Source organism: Impatiens glandulifera, chromosome 8 (genome assembly GCF_907164915.1).
Source record: "Impatiens glandulifera chromosome 8, dImpGla2.1, whole genome shotgun sequence".
Taxonomy (NCBI): domain Eukaryota; kingdom Viridiplantae; phylum Streptophyta; class Magnoliopsida; order Ericales; family Balsaminaceae; genus Impatiens; species Impatiens glandulifera.
The window spans coordinates 21416796-21430722 of NC_061869.1; the positions used below are offsets into that span (position 1 = coordinate 21416796).

Consider the following 13927-nt stretch of genomic DNA (forward strand, 5'->3'; position numbering starts at 1 on the left):
AATATATGGGCGGATTAACTCGCGATCTGATACAAGTATTCATATACTCTCACATATATGTTCAAATTAACCATATCTTTCGACCCGACAAACTGAGAAAACTTTGTTTAAGCATCATTATATATAAACTCAGTTTTAAGCATCATTATTAGAGTAACCGAGTCAGTTATTAATTTACAAGTTAATATGTCTATAAAATTTGAATTAGTTAAATTAAAATAAATAGAATTTTAAACTATATTAATAATATAAATATTATTATTACTTTAAATGATGAGAAATTTTTTTAATTTAATTAAAATATTATTTTTACATTAATTTTGTGTTAGGAAATATAAATTAATAATTAAATATAGAAAATTTACTTATAATTTTCATTTTATCGAGTAAAATATTTTATATTTTTTAAAATATATATATAATTATATAAACACTAATTATAATGAATTTTTTTTAATAAGAATATTTTGATTATAATAATTATTTATACAACTTTGTATATTAAAACAAAACATCTATATATAAGATAATTTTATATTTGACCAATCGGATCAAATTATATACTAGTTACACTACCCAAAACCACACATTTTCATCCTTCTTATGTAATAATAATTATAAAGGTCTAAACTAAATTCTTCTAAATTTAAATAATATAATTATTATTTATCTATTAGTACATAAATAAAAGTAATATTAAAGCTTATCATATATTAAATGGTTGTTTTCTAGTATTAATAATGCATCTGGTAGACTTTTATCCCAAAATAAAATAATACAATTTGTGGAAAAAGATAATAAGAATGGCATATAGATATATAGCCGCCAATCTAATACCAACCAGCCAATATAGATAGCAAATCCAAATGATTCTTTATATATATTTTTTTGGTTGAGAAATTCAAATTCCTTGTATTTACATGAATAAAAAAACGTAAAATTTATTAATAGAGATGAAAGGAAATAATTCATCAATATTGACAAAATTAACGCCGGACCCACATCCCATCTCTTCTTAGAATGGGTGTACATTTCTAGTCATACCACCATGGATGTTGGTGAAGAATCCCATTAACTCCGGCCGGTAAGGCAAATAAGTTTTCCGGCGGTTTTCTTCTCTGCTTCTCATATATTTCTCATGAGCTTTAATTGCTTCTGATTTCCCCTTTGTTGATGATTTCTTTACCTTCACTAGGGTTTTCACCTGTTCAGTTTTGACGTCTTTTTTTGAACTGGGTCCATTAAAGAAAACATATGCATCTCTTCCATCACTGTTACTCCGTTTGATTAGTTCCTGTACTCGCCAGAGTTTACAGAAACCGGTGGAATTACTCTTTTTGCAGATCTGAGGTGAAGCCTCGACAGCTTTCCTTGATTCTTTGATGCTAATCTTGTCGGAAGACGATGGAGGAACTGAATCTTCTGTTTCGATGAATACTTTCTTAACTGATGGACGGTAAGGTAAATCGTTTCTATCAATATTGTATAGAAGACTCTGATCAAACAAAGGAAAAAAAGTATCGTCGGAGGAAAACGTTGATGAACCAGATCCAACAGATACAAATGAAAACTCTTCTTCATCATCTTCATCTTCATCTTCATCATCTCCAGATAACAAACCTAGTTCAAATTCATCAATCTTCTTCTCCATTAATTCACCATCAAAGATTTGAGCTTTATGGATGAGAGAAACTGCGAGTTCATCGACAGATTCGGGATGGAGAGATGAATTGACAACCGTTTCCATCGTTGGAATTGATCCAATTAAGGAAATCTCTCTCTAGAAACTCTTGGTTTGAAGATGGAGAGAGAGAGAATTTAGGGTTTTTGGTGGTGTATGAAATGATGAAAATGTTTTGAATCTTGGTGGTGTGTTAAATAAGACTCATTGTAGTTACTAGTTGGTAAGCGGTAGGAAAGAGACGCTATGACAATAAATTTATATTTAATTTATATCTTTCTAGAAACTGTTATTTTTTTATTAATAATTCAAAATAATAATAATAAGACTATACAAACTATAAATGCCTACACTTAAATAATTTATTTTATATATATATATATATGTGAGTTTTTCAATTAAGTTACCGTTAGATACGAAGATTTTTGAAGTAAATAAATTTAAAAATTTAAATTTTCAATTAAATTTTGAGTTATATAGTATATTTTTCAATTATGTTACTTTTATATAAATATTTATTTATTTTTTCAGTTAAAGTTTGACTATATAGAATTAGGAAAATGTGTTAGTCATTAACTTACTTGGAATACTAAAAAAAGATTAAAATAAAAGATGAAAAAATGAATTAATCAAATAAAATATTTAAATTTTTTATTTCATATTTAATATTTATGTTGATTTCTAAAACTAATATATAAATTAAATTCTATTATAATTTTAAATTTTAATTATATTAGTTAATAAATTTAATTTATTAAATTATATAATTAGATAAATATAAATTAATATATTAAATATTAAATAAAAAGATAATTAAAATAAAATATTAATATTATTTTTTATTTTTATATTAGACAATTAATTTATGTTATATAATTAATATATATTAGATAATATATTATCTTTTATCTCTAGTCTCTATTTTATAATAGAAATGATTGAGAAAAGGAATTTGAAGGAGGGAAGGATGCAATTTGATTAGTCAAAAAAATAATAAAATTTCTCTCTTCTTTCTCTCTCACCTTTTATCTTTTTCCAACAATTCCCCCCAATCACTCCTTATTTTATAACTCATTTAGATATTATTTGTTTTTTTTATTATGTTTGAAATTAATTTTGAAGGAAAGCTAAAAGTAGGGAAAAGTAGGGAGTATAAAACCAAATCTAATGATTTTGTATAATTTTATATATACTATTAATTTTAATCAAAAAAAAATGAGAAAGAAAAAGTAAACGAAAAAAGTTTGTAAGGTAGAGAATGGTAAACCTTTAACTTTATTAAATTTAGAATAAAAAATTAAATATTTAGTAAAAAAAATAGATAATTCTGTACAGCTTTTTTATTTTATTTTAAAATAAATTAAATATTTTATATTTTTAACCTATTTTAATTTATATTTAATAAAAGTACATGAAATAAATAAAATATATGAAATATATTTATATTAAATAAGTCTTTAATTATTAAATTAAGTAATATCTAGTCTCCTCATTTTTAGTAAAACTCAACCCATAACTTTAATTTTTTTTAGTACGATTATTGTGACTTCAACCCTTCTAATGAATTATAAATAATGAAGACATTCATTATAAATATTTCAAATAAATGTTATTTTTTCTAGTAATTAAATGATTTTAAATTTTCTTTTAAATTTTTGGGTCATTTAGGCTTAAAAACAATTCATTCACATTAATTCCATCATTATATGTGCACTATCTTTCCTAATACTTTATTAACTTTGACCTAAGTAACTATAATGTACAATTCATACTCAAGAATCTACTCATCCAATATTTGATTATTAGCTTTATAAGAAGACTAGGTAAAGTATGAATTTCCTTAAAACATATTTTGAAGAGCACATCAACTATCACCAATTAAATAGTTTACATTGCTTCTCATTGTATGTTAAGAATTAGTCCATCCCAACCCAAACTTAAAAATATTTATAATATTCATTTGCGACTTCAATTGGTGTCCAAATTTAATCTTTGTCCCGACCAATTGGGTACTCAATTCTGAACGGCTATCTCAAATACCTTATTACTGTCCCCATTTTTTATTTTATTTTATTTCATATATATATATATATATATATAATTCATCATAATAAAAAATAAATTTAGACATTTATCCACTATATAAAACATAAAAAATACATGTAACAAGTTTGTATCAAACTTAATTTTTTAAAGGAACAATTGGAGGATAGAATAAGAAATACTTAAATATTTTAGAAATAAGAATTGTAAATATAAAATGTATTTCCTATTAAAAGACAACTAATAGATAGAGTATAGGAAATTCGATCTTAATTGAACTAGCATTTAGCCCGTGCATTTGCACGAGTAATAATATAAAAAAATCGTAAAAAAAATTACGGATAACATTTTTAATTCCATATATATATATATATATATATATTAGTTAATTAAAAAGTTCAACTTATATTAATGTTAAAACGTCCCGCGTTCATCAACTTTGGTGTTGAATTTAAAATATAAAGTCTTAATAGTCTAATTGGTTAAAAGGTTGTACTTGTTTTTGTTAGGTTGTAAGTTTGAAACATACCTATAACATTTTTTATTTTATTTTTAACGTTTTAAGTTTATGGGCGGGTCAACCCACAGTCCAACCCAAGTATCCAAATTAACCACAGCTCTCGACCCGACAATCCGAAACTTTAAAAATTAAGCATAATTATATAGATAGATATCAACTACTAATTAATTTAAAAAATATTGGAATAATTATAAGTTGTTACTATCTAAATCAATTTGTGTTGTGTGTAATATATTATGGGCCCAAAACAAAATTCACATACCCATAGGTGTCTCCCAAGGAATACACTATTTAGGTTGGGACACATGAAAAATAAAATCAGCAATCACTGAAAATTGTTAATAATATATAAAATAAATAAAATATTCGAATATTCTAAATCTCTCTCTTCTTGTCAAGTGAGAAGTTCCTTTAGAAAAGAAGGAAATGGGAGGGATAGTGAGAGGAAGGGGCCATGATGATCAGCTGGATTTTCGTCCCATGCCCAAATGTTTTGTTTGCTTACCTTTACACAAGAGAACAAATTCATACAATATATATAATATCTCATGTTGAAATAATTAATTAAATTATTTTTTTGGTTATATATTTATTTTAGTACAACACATTCTTTACCGACATATCTATTTGTTAATAATAATTTAATGCAAAATAATAATAAAATTGTTTTTTTGAATGGTATTATTTATTTAATCATCTACTATATAATTTAATGTTTTTTTTTTAATTTAAGAACTCATATGTTTATTTTTTTTATATTGTTAGGTTTAATTTTGTAGCTGTCTCTTTACAATTTTTGTTTTTCAACTGTTTTGTATTCTGTAATTTATTCAATGTAAAGTTGGTTGAAAATGAATGTCTAAGTCCATAATTTTGTATTTATAATGTCTTTTCATATATATTTTTTTAATTTAAAATTTAGTTGGTAATTCTGTTTTATTTTATAGTATTTGCTATTGGTAATTTATTTTGTTGCAAATTTCCAATATATTTATTAGTAGAAAGTTATTTTCTTGTTTTTGTATTGATAAGAAATAAACTAGATAAGTCTTGTAATTGCCTATTTCTTATGATAATTGAGTTTATATATGCCCTTAAATATCAGATGATATTTTTATTTGTCATTTTCAAAAGGATAATACTAACGGACAGATATTCATTCAGTTAGATTTGAGATTTAGTAGGCTGATTATAAGATACTAATAGGCAGATTTTAAGATCTTAAGATTTTCTTTGGTGGGTTTTCAAAATTTCAGATTTTATTAGGCAGGTTTTTAAATTTAGTAAGTATTTTCATATTTTAATAACTGAAATTGGTAATTGTGGGCAGATTTTTAGATTTTAGTAGGCTAAAAGTTATAATTATGGGTAGAATTTAGTAGGCAAGTGTAATTTTAGTAGGCAGATATTTAGGCAATTTTCAAATTTTAAAAGTTAACCTATATTCACACCCTTTACAACTCAAAAGACTTACAATTCAAAAACAACAATTTCACAAATATAAAATGATTTAATTAATTTCAATTTTCAACATAAAAAAAAATCCTTATACAATTCCATAGAACATTGTTTTGGAAGTGTTGTGAAAATAAATGTGCTCGGCCATCTCTATTACACTCGACAATGACGGATTAGTTGCATCATCAGAAATGGTAAGATTGGATCGAGCAAATGCATAGGTCATTAGAAAGAGTTTTTGCGGATAAATAGTTTTTTTGATATTTTAAAAAATGGAAGGTCCGAACTCTATGTACAAGTTCGATAACTTGATATTTGTTCTTATATTTGAATATAATTTTCAAAGAGCTTTTACCACTATATGTATCTTGGAGTGTGTTTGATATTTAAAAAGATGGAAGGTTAGATCTCTATGTACAAGTTCGATAACTTGATATGCGTTCTTATATTTGAACATAATTTCAAAAACCTTTTAATAAAACTGAATTAGCTGGCTAATAAAGGTCATTAACTTAGTTTGTCTTGGTTATACTAGGAAAATTTTCCACATTCTTTACTATCACCGGTAAAAATCTTATTTACGATGTTTTACACCCAACTCAATTATCACTTGAATCGACAAACAATCAAACAAACTTCTTGTTATGGACTAGACTAAGCATAAAAAGTCGTTTATAACTTAAACTCAAACACCATCTAATGTAATTAAACTTGAAAATTGTACATGTTTGAAAGCAAATTATTGCCCAACCAAACATACTTATGTATATATCATACAAACGATGTATCTTCGTGACTTGATCATAATTGGTTGGTGATCAACATAGTTAATCGAGAAAAATAAACCAATGGTCAAATTGATGGTGTTTTCATCTTCAAATCTTTCACCTAATGTTTTATACACTTTTAGCTTTTGAGTGGACCAGGTTGGTTGTTAATTTTACCCATAATTAGGTATTTTTTCAACTATAATATGATATTTTAAGATAGAAATAAATGAACTTTCATGGTTAGGTTGATTAAAGCATAAAATATTAATACATTAAAAACAAAATCATTACACATATATAGTTGCAAATATTACACCGTAATGTTAAAAACCATACAAATGGAACCTCCATAACAAACTAATATTAATCTATGTTTTGAGCAAAATCCATTTTATCTCATACATCAAAGCAATTCCAATAATACACAAAATAAAAAATAAAATTCTAACAATGAAAACAAAGTTACATTAACAATCTCAATTATGTGCTCTTTTACCACCTCACTAGTCTTGGGCCAAACAGTACATACAACAGTTTCACTCCATACCTTGAAAAATATATATTTCTCTTGTTCTAAAGTGTCCAAATGATGAAGGTGAAGTAAATGATCGTAATTTTTCGATTCAAAGTCAAACAAATTCTAATTATTTTGAACTTTCTATTTTTTCTATTTTTGGAATGAAATGTTTACGAAGGATTGAAGACAACTTATTAATGTTAGAATAGAGTTAGTTATACATGAGTCAATTACAACTAACATTGCCCAAAGATGGAAAATTTTGTGTAACTACCTAACAATGAATTAATATATAGGTAATCAATTTTGTCACATCCTTCTTACATAAACATCACCCACTAACTCAGGTCACTTATAATTAATTAATGTGCATAATAAAAATGTTAAGATATTTTTTCTTTAATAAGTTACAGAAGAAAAAAAAAAATATATATATATATATATATATATAATGTTACAAATAAATGAAATAAACAAAATATATAAAGAACAAAATCATCGTAATACAATGCTGATTTAAAACATGTGTTTATCACATTTCCTTTAAAACAATTTCAATGTTTCTTTTTTTGTTGGAGTTTTTTTTCATAGATGACTACTTTCTCCCAATGTACAACAGATTTAGTAGTGAGTCAACACCGGAATCACCACGCAACAAATTTGACAGAGTACATGAATCAATCATCGGGTTTCAATGGAAAATGTTGAGCAAATAACTCGAATATTACTCACAAAATAAAGAAAGGACTTTTGAAATTTTAGAGTGAGAAATGATAAGAGGATGAAGTGAGTTTTTGATTAGAGATGAGAGATTTTATATTTTTGAAAAGTTAAACCATTAAATAAAATCATCAACTGATCCAACGGTTGGTATTGCTTACCTCTTCCTTTATCTTAATGTTTTTCTCTTCATTATAGAGTAATTATTTGTCAAAATAATTAAGACATTTATAATTCAATACTTACGTTCAATGTTTTCCAATTTGTTAATAATAATATTAAATCATTATAATAATAATTATTAATAATAATAATAATAATAATAATAATAATAATAATAATAATATAATTTAGATATTATAATATATATATATATATAATTTTTTAATATTAGTTTTTCTAAAATTATAAATTAAGAAATAATTTTAAATATATATACTAAAATATAATAATTATTTAAAGAATTTGTATACTGTTATTTTTAAATTATATATATACATATATATATATATTATCAAATTAAAAAAATCATTTAAACAAAATTAATAATAATATAATAAAATAAAATAATAATGAAAAATTCATGTAATTTCAAATATATTAATATAAATTATTTTACTTATAAATTTTCATAAATTATTAATTAAAAAATATTTTTTAAAATTATATAATTTAATTTTAATTATATATCTAAATATATATTATAAAATTTTGTGTAATCTATAACTTAGGGCAGATATATGTAAAGATTGAGTGGGCTAAAGCTTACAAAAAAAAAATGGTGTAAATATGACATTAACCAATAATTTTTTTAATTTAATACATAATTTTTTTATTATCTAATATTTTTAATTTAATACATTATTTTTTTATTATCTATTTTAAAAAAAAAAGACAAAACTTAATTTTATCCACCCTCGTTTTAACTATAATTTTCTCGTTATTTTTTAATTTTACACCAAATTTTGTTAAAGCACATAAAACTCGAATTCATGAATATGTAGTTACTTGCTATGTGCTTTCTTGCTATAAGTAAACTTCAATTATATATGATATCAAAACCGCCCATATACTACCACAAAAATCACAGTCAACTCAAAAACACACCAACTAACTGAATCACAAAAATCTTAAGAAAATCATAACAATTATTTTTTTAACATTCACAAATTATAAAGAAAATTTTCTTAAAACCCTAAATTATTGACTTTTTGTCTAATATATATAGAAATGACCCAATCAAAATAACATTTTAATAACGTGACTTGTACAAGGTATCATATTAATTAGTCAAACAAGGCACCATTAACAAACTAAATTTTGTAAAAGAAAATAATGGACTTGAAAAGAAAAATAAAAACCTATTTGAAATCTTCAAATTTCCTTTTCAGCTTCTAGAAGTAGATATAGTCTAAAAAATCAAGTAGTTATTTAAAATGATAAGATATGAATTTGTATAAAATTAGGTAAATAAAATACTTGTTTTAAATGAAATGATTTTATTTCTTTAAGAAGATAAATATTCCTTTAAATATGTTTAATATTTTATTTTTATAAAAAATTAAATAAAAAAGATAATAATCTAAGTAGTTAAAAATCCAAATCATATGTATATATATTTTCTTTTGTATAGTTTAAGATTCTTCTTAACTTAAAAAATACTAATTAATTAAATGTACGTAATGGGCAAGAAATGAGAAGTTGACATTTATTTTGGGAGATAGAACCTTGCTGGAGAGAAGCTTCTATTTATTTACTAACATAGTATTAATTAATTGTAACTAATTAAATTATATATCCAAGTATACACGAGTCATCTGTGACGTATTTAGTTTTGCTCAGAGATTTGAATATATTTGATTATTATATAGTGTACATGTCCATTTTGTCTTTTTAGATGTGTCTTCCTAAGTTTTAATTCGGGTAGTTAAGAATAATTTCGAATAATTTATAGTCTAGTTTTAGGGGAATTTGAGCAGATGACGTTAAAAGGGTGAAATGCGGAAAGGAAAGTGAGGGTAAATAATTTAAATAGCACTGTTGACTCTATTTTTTTTAATCACAATTGTACTCTTGCGTAACGCAACTACAATTGCGTGATGCAACCGAAATTTTATTTTATTTTTTTTCAAATTTTTTTTTTCGTCTCGCGATTGCGTGACGCAACTGGGGTTGCGTGACGCAACTGGGGCATTTTCGTCCAAAAAAATTTCATAATTAAAATTTTTTGAAAAATAAAAAAATTAAAAATTGCGTCACGCAACTGGGGCATTTTCGTCCAAAAACAGTAAAAGGGGTCACCAGCGCTATTTAAATTATCCACCCTCACTTTCCGCATTTCACCCTGTTTTTATGGTCATCTGCTCAAATCTCCCTTAGTTTTATATATATTATTGATTATATATTTTCTAAAATTAATTTTTTTTTTTTTTTTTTGTTAAAAGGAAAGATCACAGACAAATGATAGACATCATATTATTTACAAAATTAGATAGCCTTAAAATCTCATATTTGTAACTTTATTTGAAAATATTTGTCATATATACTTAAAATTATCATAAATAAATGGGTTGAAAAAGTCACCTTAAAATTTATTTCATATGTATAACCTATGGACCCAATTCTCCAACACTATTAAATTTTGCCATATTTGTACACTATATTTATTTTTGAAAATTTTTTTCAAACATAATTTAACACTTTTAATTTTATAAAAAATCAGAAGGAACCTATTATTTTTATTTTTTTCTTTCTATTTGACCCCTCTCCAGTAACTATATTCACACTATAATATTTTGCATTCATTCTTTTGTCTCTTTTAACTTAACGTCTATTATTAACTTATTTTTGCTGCTCTCATCCTTATTATCGTAAAGCTGCTATCATTTCATGGATCTTCATTAACCCTAACCCGAAAGTTAAGCTTTGTCGTTAATCCAAGTTGCAATTTTGACATTTTTGTTATTCCAATATGAAATTTGGATTTCACCTTTAACTAGCCCAAGAAACAACTCTAGACACAACTTCGACTTAGTTGTTGGAACTTCGCCTTTAGCCATTTGAATTTTTCTTTTGGTATAACCTAATCTAAAGACTTGTTTGATGAATGAGTTATTGGGATAAAAACTGGTTTTTATCTCAAAACCCAACCATCACATCATTAATCTAATTAATCTAGTTATCTTTTAAAATATCAAAATTATCCCTTACTTTTTTTTAATATAAATTAATCATTAAATAAAAATTTAAAGATAAAAAATAATTCCGTCAAAAATAAATTAAAACCAGTTTTTTCTACTTTTAATCAAATAAGGATTTTTTTTTGAAAAAAACCCAAACAAAACTCAAAAACCACTTCCTCAAACAAACTTTTAAGAAATTACCCGATAATAATCAATATAAACGTTAAAAGATAAATGTGTCCTTGTTTTTACAAATTTTATAATAAATTTTGTACTTATTTGTTTTCTGAAATGAATTAGCAGTAAATTAGAGTTCATCCCTTGAGAAAAAAAACAACAAATTCATATTTTAGAATAAATTAAGCCATAATTATTGATTTTTTAAAAGAATATTTGCATTGTTTAATCTTGTTGTTTGTAAATTACTAAAACAAATATTGTGCAATGAAAATTGAAGTATTACATTATATTACATACACTACAAAAATTTGATGACTTTGTGACATCAATGACGAAATTATTGACGAAAACAACTTTAACGACGAATATTGTGACATAAAACAAAAGACGCTAAATAGATCCTCGCTAATAGGGTAACGATTTTGCGTTAATATTTGAGATGTTGAATACCGACGAATATTTTTTGACGGTATTTTGCAACCATTCGTTTGTGAAGATATTTTCTGACCAATTTTTTGTGATAATATACTTCAATGAATCATTTGTAACGATATTTTGTGACGAATCATTTGTCACGATATTTTGTGACGAATAGTTTGACGATATTTTGTGATTAATCATTGTAACAATATTTTGTGACAAATCATTTGTAATGTTATGTTTCTACGACAAATTATTAGTGATGGATTTTGTAATGTAATATATTTTATGACGTAATAGTTATTTTGTCAAAAATTTGTGACAAAAAAATTGTAATTTTATTTTGTGACAAAATTACAAAAATATTAAAATTACGTTTATTTTAAAATGAATTAAAAAATAATTTTTTCAAAACATATATAGATAAATAAAATTAGAATGACACTAATTACAAATTCAAAAGAACAGACCAACTTAATAAATTCTTAATCAATCTAGCATATAATGTTTTCAAAATACTACAAAAACAAATTATCAATATCTATTAGAAAATGTCTTCATAAATGCATCCATCTTTGCATCGGTTTCTTTTTGTCGACGTGTTAATTCAAGAATGTTATTACGAAGTTCAACAATGATTTCATCTCTCTCTTGCAATTTGACTTCATATTCTTCAAATTGTTTTATCCTTTTCTTGCACTTTAAGCTGTAATTCTTTGATCTCATCTTTTAATATTATAATCTCTTGTGAAACTTGGGAAGATGATGATTGTTTTTTGTATAAACAATATTTTTCATCTTTTCCCATTCCAAATATCCTCCCTCTCTTGGGGCCACCGACTGATAATACCCATAACTCATCTAGAGATGAGTTCTTCACAGGTTCACTAGCATCTGGATCATTTTGACTTTGTTGAAAACGAATAAAATTATCCTGTAGAAACAAACTTGTTTGTGTAAATAATTTTATTTTAATGGTAGCAATAATTAGCGATGAAAATAATTAGAAACAAGTCATAACTACAAGTTAACAAATTCATTCACATACAACAAATTCATTCACATAGAGTAAGAAAAGTACAAAACTCAGAGTTAATATGACTCAGGTTCAGCTCATTATTTATAATCTACTAGCGTTTTCATCAGATATGCACGAAAGGAAGCCAACATAAAAAAAGTTTAATTTATCCTTCAGCCAAAAACATTGTCATCACTATCCCAAATATCTATAGGTTAAAAAATGCATTCACATATAGTAAACAAAGCACACAATCAGATCTAATAGAACTAAATCATAAAGGATCAACTCATGGTTTCCAAAAAACGACAAAGAAAATTAATACTCGGCAAAAACTCTATTAATACAAAATTTTAAACATTTAAAAGAAAATCACATATGTATCATATCTTGACAGGTTTGGCTAAATGAGTTGCATTCAAACTTATCAATTTAAAAAATTAGGAAAGCAAATAGAAATTTTTTCTTTTACACCATCTATGAATTAACTTGTAATCTTTTCTATCTCTATTTTAAATCATCACTTAAAAATTTAATTAAAATATAAAGTAATATCAAAATAGAAAATGGTTACTTACCATAGATATGGATGCTTGTGGACCACTCCAAGAACCGTCCTTCTTTTGATATGTTTTCTGAAATATTTCCATCATGTTCGGTGGCCTGCCTAGTTCAATAGTCTTTATTGAAAAAAATATAATTTAACTTAAACTCACGGTGTTTTTATGAATTTAAAACATATAAAAAATATTTGAATATATAATTACCATTCTCCGTTTATGCTCACGATATTAATAAATCCTCCACAGTATGTCGCTCATGCATTTGCTGCAGAATTTGTTTCACGACTCCGTTTTGCTTTTCCATATTTTTCAATGTACTTTGGATCTTTAAAAGAAATTTTCATTTGATCCCATGAAGAAGCATTGATTCATGAGGGTCGTTGTCCTTTATTCTTTGTTGTGTAAATGAAATTCTGGAGTTTATCACCCACTTTCGTTTTGAAGTTTTTGTAAATTTCGACAGAATTTTCTTCATCCCACTTATATTTATCCTTCAATAAAAAATATAAACTCAAATCCAATAAGTGTTTATTAATAATGTAAAATAAAATTGAATATACCTTTAACATCCCCCACCACAATTCTCGTACTTCTAGTGAAACTTGATTCCAGTTAATGAAAGCCCCATGCCAAACAACAATTATCATTTTATTCATTTGATGTGTTATATTCGGATAAAAACTATCCAATATGTAAAATAATTTATCATATATACATATAATTGAATTACTTTTTAAAAAATATACTTATTAGACACTCATCTATTCCCATTTGGTTTAATACTGAAACGATCATCTATTTCTAAATCTTGATTTTCTTGTGTTGGCTCATTTGGGGGTGAATATCTTCAGATTG

The 13927-nt window shown here is 24.7% G+C and overlaps 1 protein-coding gene across 1 annotated transcript; it reads right to left on the minus strand.

Moving 5' to 3' along the window:
- Positions 1-1015: 1015 nt before the first annotated feature.
- Positions 1016-1747, minus strand: LOC124913167. The gene has a single exon (XM_047453776.1). It carries the CDS (start codon positions 1745-1747, stop codon positions 1016-1018), a length of 732 nt encoding a protein of 243 aa, XP_047309732.1.
- Positions 1748-13927: the final 12180 nt, after the last annotated feature.

Coding starts and splice junctions, on each gene's coding strand:
- LOC124913167 (XM_047453776.1), bottom strand. CDS start 1,747: ATGGAAACGGTTGTCAATTCATCTCTCCATCCCGAATCTGTCGATGAA.